At 41.2% G+C, this 14,236-nt stretch overlaps 1 protein-coding gene and 1 long non-coding RNA gene across 2 annotated transcripts in view; one reads left to right on the top strand and one right to left on the bottom strand.

Moving 5' to 3' along the window:
- Window positions 1–8,116: 8,116 nt before the first annotated feature.
- The window catches only part of LOC140688950 (uncharacterized), a 98,153-nt gene continuing 92,033 nt past the window's right edge, over window positions 8,117–14,236 (top strand). The window contains exon 1 of the long non-coding RNA XR_012063769.1: window positions 8,117–8,385. This is a non-coding gene — a long non-coding RNA (uncharacterized lncRNA). The remainder of the gene's footprint in view (window positions 8,386–14,236) is intronic.
- The window catches only part of LOC102538186 (protein FAM81B), a 46,772-nt gene continuing 42,031 nt past the window's right edge, over window positions 9,496–14,236 (bottom strand). The window contains 3 exon segments of the mRNA XM_072948908.1: window positions 9,496–9,790; window positions 11,389–11,584; window positions 13,192–13,327. Coding sequence (XP_072805009.1) covers window positions 9,657–9,790; window positions 11,389–11,584; window positions 13,192–13,327 — 466 coding nt within the window. The 3' untranslated portion in view covers window positions 9,496–9,656.

The following is a 14,236-nucleotide window of genomic DNA, read 5'->3' as shown; positions in this document are numbered from 1 at the left end:
TGAACTAACTAATAATTAGATGAATCCCCAAATTTCACTGAATATTATCATCATTGAGACCTATGCAGTCAGAATCTTTTAAGAGTAGGCGCTATGAGTGCATGTTAAAGGCATGCGAGAGAGTCTAATGTTGGGCCATCAGGTTTGTGAACTGCTGTCCATTGATGATCCTGTCCTCACAACTGTCAAACAGATTCAGTGCTTTTAACAGCCTGGTCCATACACTGAGCAGAGCTGCACTGAAAAGGCTGCCTGTGCAGCCCTGGTGCGCACGCCCTCCTGCTTCCTCAGGAAGGCACATAGGCCTTTACCTGCAGAATGAGCTGCAGCCATCTACTTGCATGTTTACGAGTCAGTTCTTGTTCTCCATCTGCTTTCTGGGCGTCACTTGCTTCACAAGGTCACTCACCGACACTATGGACTTGGCTAGCCTTTGCTCCAGGCCTGTATCCAAGGAGTAAGCTTTTGACTCCATTGCCTAGTTCTGGCCTTCAGGAACCACAGACCCAGGTTTTCTAGAAAGGAAAACTGGAAAATACTTTTGTTATAGTATCTCAGGTAATTCTTTTTTTGCATGGATGTAGACACATCCTCTCTTTTGCTTGTTGTCTTCGCTTCAAATTACTGCCCAGTTACTGTGAGCCTCGAACCATTCCCAACTATACAATTTATATAGAACTGACTTTGTGCCAGACCTATGGTAAGTGTTTAAACATTGTCATTTAATCTCAGTAAAGGAGAATGGTGCTAAACAGCATGCTTAAAGCAAAGAAAATTCGAAGTCAGTCAGTGTTATCAGATTCTAGGAACTTGAAAAGTGACTGAAATTTCTCTTCAGAGTTTATATTTAAGTTTAATTAGATTAAAAGTTATTTCCTGAAATACCAATATTTAGCATCCATATTAACTATTTCACTTTATTCATTATTTCTTTGAGAATCATAGTATATTTTCTACTAATTTTTATTTATTTGCTTATTGATTAATTAGATGTTTATAGGCTAGCTTGGCATCTGATAATTTCTTATGGGAGAAGTGCATTTCAGCTTATGAGTAAACTTTTGAAACACAATCTGTTTGGGATCACTTGTCATATTTCTTGAAATGTCCCTTGCATTAATTTCTTGTCAGGACTAAAAACACTGTAGTTTAAAATGCTTTACTCTTCTTCCACTTTATAAAATGAGTTGACAACTTCCTTTAATTTGGGAATTATACAGAGCAGGATTAGACAGCAATACTCAGTTTGTACATTAAGGCAATTAAAAGGTGTGGTTATTTAAAGCAATATGAAACATAATAGTTAGGTAAATATTTTATGCTAAGTAACATATAAATGCGAAAAGATATGTATTTGGTTACTCCATAAAGAAATTTGGGGAGATTTTAAAGAACACAAAAATGAAACATATTTTATGTATGAGTCAGTGTGGCTTGCAGATTTTACTTTTTGTGCATTAAAAAATGTGAAAACTTTGTTTTGACAAAGTTGACCCTTGTCTCTATTCAGGTCTTCCTTTTTCCCACTTTAGTTTTAATGGATAGAAAACTTCTTGGGCTTCCATGCTGCTTGTTATAAGGTATAGCACTCAGCTGCTGGTTACAAACTTGTAGGAGAGGAACTTTAGAAAGATACATTTGTGTATCACATACAAGTACAGTAATCTTTCCGTGTGTGTGTGTGTGTGTGTGTGTGTGTGAAAGTAAAAGGTCATCATTTTTGGGTTAGAAAATATAGTCACTTAAGATCTATTGCACCTGAAGACCACTCGCAATGTCTAGCTATCCCTGTGCTGTATAATAATTCCTTTCTTCGGCTGATTAGCAACTTTTTGCATAGCAGTATTACTTTAAATTCTAGTGTAAGACAGATGCCCTATACAACTATTTTTTGTATAAATGCTAAATTATCTTTAGACCTCAAAATATTTTGAAATAAGAAATTTAAGAGTAGTATTTCTTTAACAGTATTATGAAATGTTTGCAACATTTTTTCTTGTATTTTGAACTTGAAATACCTATTTATTTTAGTGAAGGGAAATGATGCAAGAAGAGAGATCATTAAAATTGGAGTATCTGTTGAAAAAGGCAGTGGGTTCCATATTATATCACTGAAATAATTAGCATGTCGTGATCTCTCCTGAGTTTGAATCATTACAAAAGTTCATTTGGGCTTAATGCTTCACCACATATGTTCCCTGTATATAATACCTATTATAAAAACATATTTAAGTTATATTAATTTTTCTGGAGAGATGATAGGTAATGAAAAAATGCTTATCTTGTTATTTTTGCTTGTGGTAGGCAGAAAAATGACCTCCTAAAGGATCCAGGTCCTAATCCCTGGAATTTGTGAGTATGAGGCAAAAGAGACTATGCAGATATGATTGATTAGTGGTTTGGACCTTGAGATGGAGAGATTAGCCTGGATCGTCCAGGTGAAGCCAGTTTAATCAGAAGAATCCTTACAAGGGGAGAGCCTGTCAGAGAGAGAAAAGTGACAAAGGAAGAAGGTCAGAGAGATTTGACATTGCTGGCTTTGAAGATGGAAAAAGAGGGCTACCAGACATGTTAATAAGGGTGGCCTCTAGAAACTGGAAAAAGCAGACTTTGTCCTATGGAGTTCCCAGAAAGGGATGCAGCCTGCTAATACTTCAGTTGTAGCCTGGTGAGACCCATGTTGGACTTCTGACTTACAGAACTGTAAGATAATAATTTCATACTGTTTTTAACCCACTAAGTTCGTGGTAATTGTTATGACAGCAGTAGAAAATTAGGACACTGCTCATTGTGAAAACCATTAAAATGAAAACACATCCGTTTGAATTTGAATTTTACCAGATCACTACAACTGGGGATCGTCATCTAAATTGTTGCCCAAAAAGAGGGTCATCAGATGAAGATGATGAGTTATTAAAAATGGTTATTGTGAAAATATAAATTTCAAAAGTATTTAAGTTTAAGGAATATGAGGCTGTTTGTTTCTGTAATAGTATCCGTCTGCTCTGATTTGACATTCTACTCACAGCACAGCATCACCAACATAGTTAAGTACTTCACTCCAATTCTCTTTAAAAGGAACTGCATTAAATTATACTCACAAAACCTAAGTAGCATATTTCAAACTGGGTTTCAATATTGAATGAGGATGTGACTGAATAAGTCTTATCTCTTGGCCTTTTATGTGAATTTGTAAAATCAGGACCTTGAGCTAGATTTCAAATGGCAGCATTCTGTTGTTCTGAGGTCACCAAGGTTTTCTAAGTCCAAAGAGAGCTAAAGCGAAATACTGAAATAAACTGCTTGGTGCAGTACCTGCGAAGCAGCAGTTTCCTGGTTTCCAGTGAACAGCCTGCTGCCACAACCCCCCACCCCCGCTTACAAACCTGCTTAGGGTAGAACCCCTTTTAAAAGAGACTTCACTGTACAAAGGTGGGTAATCAGTACCAGGTACTAAGACCCTGAGAAGGAAAGTAGAACTACACTTTGAGAATATTTCAATGAAAGCCAGCTTCTGTGAATGGTTGAATGGAGTTATATGTGCCTGCTACGTGCCAAACAGGTTATATATACTTCATTCAGAGAGACCACTCACATTAAGTAGAATGTGCATGTTGTTTGATTATCTGACTTCCAGGTGACTTAAATAACTTGAATTTCTAAGACTGCCTTTTTAATGTCATTTCCTCCCCTTTGATCATGCAAAATATGGTCATTGCTTAATCTCCAAGGAGAAAAAAAGCTGCATAGTTCAGAATCAGGTGATCAGGAGTTATTTTGGAAAACCACTGTATTCTGTTTTTAAAAGTTCTAGTCTCAATTGTTCTGTCCAATTTTAGTAGATCAAGAAACGGAAAATAGTGTACAAACAGTTTTTATGTGAAGACTATTTGCTGGCTTCGGGAGTTTGGAAATTAGCCTGGTGAGAAGTCAGGTGGTGTGCAAGAAAGACTACTGCAGGGTCTGTCTTGGCAGACAGAGTTACGTGGGTTTTTTTGCCTTTGTGCATTCCTGGTAGTGTTAATTTCTTTTATGTTTGAGACACAAGTGTCTCTGGGCACAACAGAAAAGCCAGATGGAACAGAAGTTTCTTTGTGTTGGAAAGAAGGAGATTGGAGAGAAAAGGCACTGCTGAGAAGGCAAATTATATTGTCAAAAGCAGCTTCGAGAGGATAGAAATAAATGTATCTCAAAATTGCCTGAGGCCAGCCCTGCAGTTTGTCAGATCAAGTGTCATGTATATGGTGGCATGGCTTTTGTGTCAAAGAACTAGTTTCAGAATAAATTATTTATTAGCTCACTAGACCCAGATTTAGGCAGCAGTGAATACCTGTGAACATCGGGAAATATATAGGCAGCATTAAGCTTTTGTACACATCAAGTAGCATCTAAGAAAGCCCAAGTAAGATCTAACATTGCAGAGGACCTGGTGCTACCACTGGCTTCAGCAGAGGAGTTTTTTGTGCTTGTGAGGTAGTGGTCACTACCTCCCAGGGCCTTGGCATCCAGGGACTTACAGCAGGGATAGAGTGAATGCCTGCTGTGTGTCAGGCTCTTTACATTGTCACCTGATTTCATTCCCACATAATTTTTTATGGTAGATATTACCCTCATTTTACAGTGAGAGAGAGAGAGTATAAGCAAGCTGAGAGATTCACTCTTTTAAAATTGTCTATATTCTTAGGCAGACAGAATCTGGCCCCCAAGGTAATTTCCAATTTATTGTCAAATTTTGTTAATAATTGCTGCCACCTCAAAGAAATGTGAATGAGTTGAGGTGCGTGTCTTTGGGACTGACTCATTTAGCCTTCCAAGGTGTATTCTGATGATACCATGTACCTGGTGCCACTATCTGAATTCTAGGAAGAACCTTAGGAGGAAGGGAATCTTTTCCAAAGGACTAACTTTGCAGATTTGTTACTGTTGCCTTCAGCTTTATTTGCTAATTCAAACCTATGCAATGATAAGGAATACTCCACCCTTGTTAGGTTTTGAACTCGATAGAAACTGAGGCCAATAGTGAGCTAATTGTTTCAGTTAATTCTTGATAATATCACAAATGCCAGCCCTTGGTTTTTGCTTTGGCTTTTCTAACCTCTCTTCCATCGACTGGACTTTCTTTTGGCCCTCCCATTTCTTTAGGTACTTAGCGCTTCCTGGTTTTGAAAGACCTTGCTCTCCTTAGTTATCAACTAATTCCTGCAGAGGAGGTATCCATAAGGTTCATGAGTGTGTGTTCTTTGTGAAGATTTTATGCTGTAAATACTTAAAAGCCTTTAAGTGCTAAACAGTGGAATTTAGGTATAAAGACAAGGTAGATTCCTTGGTTTAGGAGTTGTTTTGGGTTGCAGGAGTGGGTTTATCCAGCATCATTTCCATGCTTCCATGTAGGCCCTGTGCACTTGAAGTCCATCCCTGCATATTTCCCCTGTGAAGGCAGTGCATTACTTTTTTGGAGAAGCATCTGGTAGTTGGATACTAATGACTTTGACCCTGTAGTAGTGGCTATTGGATTTGCTTCTGTTGACCAGGACTTATGGAGGAAATATGCTTCTCTAGGCATTGGCCCCAGCACCTTGCCCACCTCCAGTCAATGACCATGTTTCTATAGCTGTTAGACTCCCTCCCCAGAGACAATACGACATGGTTTTAAAGTAGAGGAATACTTCCTCAATTATAATTTTGTTCCAAGAGTAATCTATACTTTGCACTTCCTTCTGATTTGATCCATGTCTAAATTTACTGCAAGTCAGTATATATAGTACAAGGACCTTTTTGAATTCACATGTTCTTAGAACACTGATCTGAATTAGAGTTGGATAGAAGAGTACCATGTGGGGTGGGGGGGGGAAGAGTACCATGGAACTTGTTTTTTTACATAAAGATCAAAATCTCTGTTTATTATTATTAATCAGTACCATTTATCAAGTGCAATACCTACGATGTACCAGACACTGCATTAGATGGTCTACATATATTTTGAGAAACAATACAGCAGAATGTTTAAGAGCAAATTCTCTGGACTGATGAGTTCAAATCCTAGCTCCACTTCATGCTAGCTGTGTAACCTTATGTAAATTACCTAAGTCTGTGCCTCAGTAATCGGTGTCTGTTTGGAGTATTAAATGAGTAATTCAGGTAGAGTGCTTAGAGCAGTCTCTGATATCTGGTAATAGCTCAATAAATGTTTTTCTAATTCTTCTAATAACGTACAAGGTAGATATTTTTATTCCCATTTTAAGATGAGTGAATTACAACTCCAAAGTTAGAAAACACATCCGAAGTCACACAGATAATAATTGGTGGCACTGGTTCTAACTCAGGTCTGTCAGACCTCAAGGCTTCTCAGCATAGAAGTTTGGATTATTTTTCTGTGTTCTCCGTTTGTCTTTGAGGGTTATAAAAGAGGTCCTGGTTTATGAACTGCTGAGCACATCAATCATTTTTCACTCACATCACATGTGCAAATATCTTCTGAAAATGAAGTGGGAAAACTTTACCAAGGAACATGGGCTTATGGAAGTTTGGTCTGTGGAGCTGGAAAATTTCATGACTGTATATTAAAGGGAAGATCTGAAGCAGCAAACCTTTATCACAAATGTATGTGACTTGAATTTCCTGAAGAGGGAAATGCCAAGCTGGCTAGGGGCCAAAACAGCCTCATATTTTTCCTGGCAATAATCCTGCCTCTCTCTGGGAGGGCTCACCACTTCTCTGAGAAGATGCAGCACATTTTATTTCACAGTATGAAGGGCAATCTGAAAGCATTTCTAACCTTCCTCCTTGAGTTATGTAATACACCCAAATTTTGAGTTTACATTGTAGGACAGAGTCTTCTTCAACAGGCAGAGATTTGTTGAACTCTAGCTTGATATGTTGACACCATCTGCTGGCAGGAACTCCCAGGGAAGACAAACTCTCCAACTATGATCCCTCCTCTCCTGCTTCACTGCTGTCTCTGTGTACTCACCTAGGGACTTCGAGGCTCCTCTGCTGCCTGTTCCTTCAGTGTCAGGTGTCCTCTAGTTCTTTTCTGGTCTCTGTTTCTCACTGTAATCATCATGTCTCCCACACCACCCCTCCCAAGCCTAGGCAATCTCTTCCTTCCTCACTCATAACTCCAGTAACCATTTCTGTGCTAAATCCTCAGTTCAAATCTGTCTCTCACACTCCAGGTCCTTATCCCTCACTAACCACTGGATCCCTCCACTTGGACATCCCCTCAGTATCTCCAAATAAATTAGTTTAAAACTGAGCTCATCATTCTCCCTCTCCTGCATTATCTCCCTCCTTTCCCACCCAAGTTTGTTTCTCCCACTGTGTCTGTAACCTCTTGTCCATACTACAGCCAGAGGGGTTTCTCTAAAACACAAAACTGATAATGTCACTCTCCTATTTGAAATCCTTTAAAGGCTATTCTGGCCCTGAGACAGGGCCCAAGTCCCTCAACATGAGTTATAAGGCCCTTGTGACCAGACACCCCACTCCCCTAACTTCTCCAGTTTCCTCTTTCCTGCTCCCCTCCTCCAGTCCTTCTCCCCTACCTCCCACCACACACACTCTAGGTTCTGACCATTTTGAACCTCTTCGGTTCCGGCATGGGTCCCATTCTTTTGGCCTCCAGGCCTTTGGTTAGGCTGCACCACCTGCCTGAGCCCCCACCTCTTACCAATCAGGCCCCTTTCCCTTGGCTAACTTCTGTTTATGCTTTAGAGATCTCAGTTTAGATATTCCTTCTTCTTGAAGACCCCTGCGCCTGATTCCCCATGTTTTTGCTAAATGCCTCTCCCAGGTGCTCCCATTAGACCCTTTACTTGCTCAGGTATTTGCAAATTTGATTGTTGGCCTTTTCCACTGGACTGTAAGTTCCCTGAGGGCAGGGTCCGTGTTTAATATTGTATCCCCAGTGCCCAGCACATGAATGAACTGTCGGCAGCCTTAAGTGAGTAGGCCGTGGGACCCAGGTCATAGGTCACAATAACTTGCCTGTGTCTGAGGTAAGAATTAAATGTACGCATGCGCTGGTAGCATTATGTAAACATTAATAATACGCATGCGCGAATCGCATGCGTCATCATTATGAACAATACGCATGTGCGGGCAGAATAAACAAAGGACGAGCGTTCCACGCGGGCGGCGCGCCATCTTGTTGAACTGAAAGAAAGCCTCGCCACTGCCTCTTGCCACAGGAGCCACCCGCTTGAACTAGAATAAAGTTCTGTTTCACTCCGTGTCGGCTCCTTGCGCATTATGTCGGCTCCTCACGCATTTTTTCCAGTTGGGCAGCTCACCTCATCGAATCCCTCTCCAGCCTCCCTCGGCTGACAGAACAAAGGCTGTGAAAATATGAATAACTTACAAAAGTTTGGAGACCCTACTTATAAGGTAAAAACATGAATATGTATGTGTGTTTGCATATGTATTACAGATCAAGTTTTTCCTTCTTGGTGTTTTTGAGTGCTACTTGCTGATACTGTCGGTGACACCATAAAAGTGAGAAGATGTTTGGTAAGTTTCTGCAGAAAGAGAGGGCTCATGGTGTCCAGAGCACTCTGGGGATGCTATTTCTTTGACCTTGAGCCTTACTGCTGTCCGGCTATCAGGTGGTGAGTGTATCCACCTTACAGTGAGGCTCAGAAGGCAGTTATGTGGGGGATTTGTCCTTCATCTTCAGTAGGGAAAAAGAATATTTTGAACATTACCATTTAGTCCTCAGTGTAAATAATTTCGTATGAGGGCAGGTGGGCAGGTTTGGCTAAGGAAGGCAAAGGCAAGAAATGTTGGGTGTCAGTGAAACCCTAGGGCTAGCCACGCCTGCTTAGATGGTGTTTGTGCCTAAAGTGAGGACTCTCTGAGACATTTTAACATGTGCCTCAAGTCTGCAAGTGAATCTGGAATGCAGACTCTGTGATGCTCACACCTTCTCCTGTATCTGGGGGGAGAGAAGTCTGACATTTCCCAAAGAATTAAGTGTTGGTGTGTGATAAAGAATAAAGTGCCTTGTATACTGAACTTCTCAAGGGGGACTGTTCATTTCTGTCATCCTTTTTGATCTGTTGCAAAATAAAGGCAAAAGGAGGGAAGCTCAGTGCTCCACTGGTCCCCCAAGCAGAGGTGGATTTACTATGAAATGATGGCTCTTGAACTCCAGGGCCTCTCATTTACATGAGCTCTACCAATTGAACTAGTTGCTCATGCTTATAAGTGGTTTCATATAAAACCAGATTTCTGGTTTCTTATGAAAAATAAAATTTTTGGCAATAATGGATTATATGTATGTTAATAATGAACTGGGGCTGCCTAGTGGCTATTCTTTTTAGACAGTTAAGTGGTCTCCAATTTTCCACAGTTTCTACCATTCTTTAATGTACTATACCAGGCCTACTTCACTCATTTATGTACCATATGTAGATCTGTGGGCAAATAAAAATATGAAAAGGCATATATGGAAAGAAATTCCTTAAGTTTTTCATTAGTAAATTAGTGAAGACATCATAAAGCTTCTTTGCTTTATTGGGTTTTCTGGTACATTTATCTCCTTAAAAAGGTGGTAAGAAATAGAAGCAGTAAACATCCCAGAGATATTAACTTTCTTTTCCCCGTCTTTCCCAACAAACCACCCCACTGGCTGGTGAAAAAGGAGATGAATGGGAAGTTTACACTTCCTGGAGTTCCACTATCTTACGCTGTAATTTCTTTAGGTCTTTCTGTACTTTATATTTCTCTAAATCCATCTTTGTTTTCTGTATTCGCTGGAGGGAGCTGAGAGAGTCATGAATCGATTCAAATCCTGTAAGAGGATATGAGAATAGGTGTACTGCAACTGAACAATGCATTGGAACTTTTAAATTTTTTAACAAAAGTTGCTAATCAGCAGTCTGGCCATAGCTGATCATTATTTAATTCAAAGCATATTAAATTCTGTTAAGACAAGTCTAAAAATATAAGATAATCCATTTCTTGTATGTCATGAAGATGCATTAGCAACAGTGTTTTAGCTTGCATCTGGCTTTATCGTGAAAATTCAGTTCCTCTCCTCCACCCCAAAATATTGCATAATGAAATAATTCTGTATTTCCAGAGAGAAATTTAAAATACCTTATTTCTGTTTACTTTGACAAAAACTTTGGTTGGTCTTGTATTCTTGTTACGAAATTGAAAGCAAGGGCCACAGATGAGATTTTAAACCTCTGAACGTCACCTGTCTGAGGGACCCAAGGAATGGCCACGGACAGTGCCCGACCCCTACCTCTGCCCTCAGCTATTTACATCTTTCTTACGCAAGTCTAGCAAACTCATAACCACAGCCTACCAGACCTCAAGCTTCTTAGGGTACAGCCCATTTCTTATTCACTGGAGACTTTCACATAATCATTTCTCTACCCATTTTTATTAAAGGCATAAAAGAGCAAACCATTAGTTTGGAGTCCCCATTTGCTATACTCCCACTTCGTAAAATGCAGAAACATGTAGACTGCAAATTTCTCTTCATTTCATTCTGGGGTGGTACTAATGGAATGACTAAATTAAACCTCTGGTAGCTAAGTAGCAAGCAGGGCCCTAAAAGAAGGGCCAGTTAATTTGGGGATATCCTTCCTGGCCAGAAAATTCATTCTTTTGATTTGGTGGTGGGAGTTGGAGGGCAGGAGTGGTGAGGGTCAGGTATTCTATGCCAGGAACATCTGGCAGAATGAGACCATAATGTCTTCCCAGAACATCTCCAAAGGCATCTCCATAATGGACCAAAATTTGTTAGAATTTACATGAATTTTTCTGGCATCTAGAGGAAAGGAAATGAGTTGGGGCTTTCTCTCATAAAGGAACCTTTTGATTCCTGGTAATTTCCTCAGAATTGTGACTCGAGGCAGATGGCTGCTCCACAACCCGTGTCCCATGTCCTTCCCTCTGACAAATTAGATGAGCCTTTCAAATCAATCCTCTTTGAAGTTAGCTCAGCTTGACTCTGCCACCACTAGCCTCCTTAAGAAGAAAAGCAGTCATTATACTGGACTCCATTAACTCATCTCTCTTTCTCACTTCTAAACGTCAGGTCTCCAGTCTGACATCTGTCTAGGCTCATTACTTGCAGTCAATGCGGGGCATTTGACTTAGGCTTCTATGATTCTGTGATCTTAGAGTTTAAGCTCACAGCAATGGCAAGCTTGTGACATTGCCAAGTGTGAATGAAGAAAGTCTATTTTTACGTATTTATCTACCTACCAGTGACATGCTGATATTCTATGGGATATTTAAGAAATTCAGATTAAATACAAAAGGATGTCACTGATAACGAGACTGATTCCTGGCCATGAGCTCAAAGTAGAAAACCCTGAGGGACTGGGTAGAAAAGGATGACTGTTCTTGACTTAAGCAAAGGTACCTGCTCACCTGATTGATATTCATTCTGCATTTTCTCTAATTCACCCCAGATGAGCTTTTCCAGTTGGTTCATCTTTTTGAATAGTTTATTTTCTATATGCTTTACTTTGTTTAATTCTGCTTCCTGTTTTCGTGTGTTAATGAAATTCTCTAACTTGCTTGAAAGCTGCAGTAATTTTTCTTCCATTTTATTTTCAGACGTAGCCTATAAAAGATATCATGGGGTCAAACTGCTGAAAAGAAAACCTGTGTTGATTTGTCTTTCAGTTTAGATGATTTTTTTTTTTAACAAATCTACTTTTCCATGTTGAACACGAAAATTCAAACCAAGTTCCCTTGTATCTAAAAACTGTGTTCACAAGTGGAAGAGTTAATTCCTTTGTTTGGCCTTGTTCATTTGTAGTTTCTGGAGCTCTACCTGGTACAAGAGAAAAGAAAAGAAAGGCTGTGGTCTTGCTAAAATACCTTCAGGATTTGGGATTTTAGTCTAGTGTTTAGAGACGTGTAGCCAAGGCAGGCATTTTTAGATACTGCTTAACCTGAGCTCCCTGGATGTGCTCCTGGTGTTAGATGTGTTATTCCCCGAACCTCCTGTCTCTCCCTGGGCAGGCTTCAGCTAGAATGGTGGTTCTCCATCCATGCTGTGTAACAGAAGTCACTGGGGTCATCCCACTCTGCCCCTCCCCACATTCTGATTCAGTTGGTCTCTGATGGAGCTCAGGAATTGTTGGCATTTAAAAGCTCTCCAGGTGATTCTAAGGTAATGCACCACAGGAGGCAGGAGACAGAGGCAGCCTGAGGCTAATTAGCTCCTCCTCCCTCCCCTACGGGGAATTAGGAGCAGAGGTGAGACTGATTTTAGCCCCTTTGCTTCTCCTCTCTTTGGTCCTGCCTGTCTCAGGAATGGTGTATTCCAGTCTCTCCTCCTTGCAGTGGGAGGTTTTTGTCCACAAGTGACCCTGTGGTCACCCGGTGCTGCCTAGAACTGGTGGGGGAGTCTGCCTAAATCCTGGAGAAGGACTAGCAGGCCCACTTGGCTGCAGACCTGACCGCATCTACTTTAACGGCCTTATCAGTGATGCAGCTCTAAGATTTGTCTTCCTCTCTGGGGCTCCTGCCTCTATCCATTTTTAACAAACTCAGGTGGAGTCACGGGAGCGTTATTTACTGGGCTGCCTAGAGCCCCTTTACTGACATTTCAGAAACATCTTATCTGAATCATCTGCTAGGCTGGCAGCCACTGGTGCCACTGATGGCCCTGTGCTGCTCTCCCCTGGGGCTCAGCAGCGAGGCCGCTGTGCTGGGCGCAGTGGGAGCCTGTGACAGATTTCTCACCTCCAAACTTGGGGGTGTCTCTACAAGGTCTGACCTGGCAAAGGAGTTTTGAAAACCTAGATCTCCCGGTGGATCTCTGGAAAGGTAAAGTGACTTGTCTAAGGCGGTCAGTTTTCAGGCTTTATTGTTATCTAAGCATCATCCAGGGACCTTGTTCAGGAGGACAGATTCCCAAGGGGAGGCTCTGGAGGGTCAGATGCTCTGGGTTGAGACCAGGAATCTGTACTTTAAAAAATTCCCTTTAGGTTATTCTGGTACAGGTAGAGCTCTGAGATACGGAGTTCACAGAGCTGGGGAGAAGCAAACAGGACCAGAAGGCAGGTCTCTGAAATCCTATTCCAGTGCAAAAAAAATAGGTTACTGATGCAGTGAAGGTAACTGTGAGTTTTTAAGTGTGGCTTTCGAGACCTCTACTAGTGGCTAACATCTAGGCAGGGACACGCGGCAGTTTACTTCCTGAATAACAGAACCCCTTACCAGTTTCTCCTGCAGGAGCTTCAGACACTGATTTACATGGTCAAGGTGGACTTTTTCATATTTGATGAACTGGTTTTCTGTCCATTTTTGACGGTTCTCAATTTCTTCGTATACATTTGTTGATAGTGAATTAACTCTAAGGGGAGAAAAGTAGTTCTATTTTAACAAGTAAATGGAAACCTAAAACCAACCTTGAGTATTAAAGTCTGCAGGTTTTTCAGATGATGAGGCTTCGTGTGCTCAGCAAGCATGGCCTGATGGGGTGGGGGTGAGGGGGCCCCACCTCGAACTCGAGTTCAGCCCAACTGCTGACGACCCCTGTCCACATGCCTTGCCATGCACACCCACACAGCAGCAGGAGCACACCCACACAGAAGGCCATATGTCATCCATGCAGGTGTCCTCTCAGGACCCAGGGTACAGTGCATGCGTATGTATGTGCAGAAGAATTACTTTGATAAGTCACTTGGCGTGGGGAGTGTTACTCTATGGTAAGGGCCAGCAAACTTTTTCTGTAAAGGGTTAGATAATAAATATTTGCAGACTTTTTGGGCCATGTAGTCTCTGATGCAACCACTCAGCTCTGCTGTTACACTGCCGTTGCAGCAGGAAAGCAGCCACAGGTGACACACACGAGTCTGGCTTACAAAGAAACAATGAGCAAATGAGCATGGCTGTGGTCTAATCAAACTTTTACATTTCATAGACGATTCGCATGTCATAAAATAAATTTTTTTCTTTAAAAAATTATTAGGAGTGTAAAAATCATCCTTAGCTGTGGGCAGATTGGCTAAGGGTGGTGGTTCGCTGAATCTTTGCTCAACAAGTGCCACTCTAAGGCTGCGGGAGGAGCTGGGCAGAGAGACTTGCGTTGTCTAGGAGAGGAGAGAACAGAGTGTCCAAGGGAGATACTCTTTGGTTGTTGTCTCTGCTTCAGGCAAAATCTTCAGTAAAGTCTCCACTGTATCTCTGTGAGTGCATTCTTTGGGCGGGGAAGGTGGGGGCTGAAAGAGGTGCCAAGTTATTCACCTGGGGCAAAACCAGA

Source organism: Vicugna pacos, chromosome 24 (genome assembly GCF_048564905.1).
Source record: "Vicugna pacos chromosome 24, VicPac4, whole genome shotgun sequence".
Lineage (NCBI taxonomy): Eukaryota > Metazoa > Chordata > Mammalia > Artiodactyla > Camelidae > Vicugna > Vicugna pacos.
This window is presented reverse-complemented; position numbering and strand designations above follow the sequence as displayed.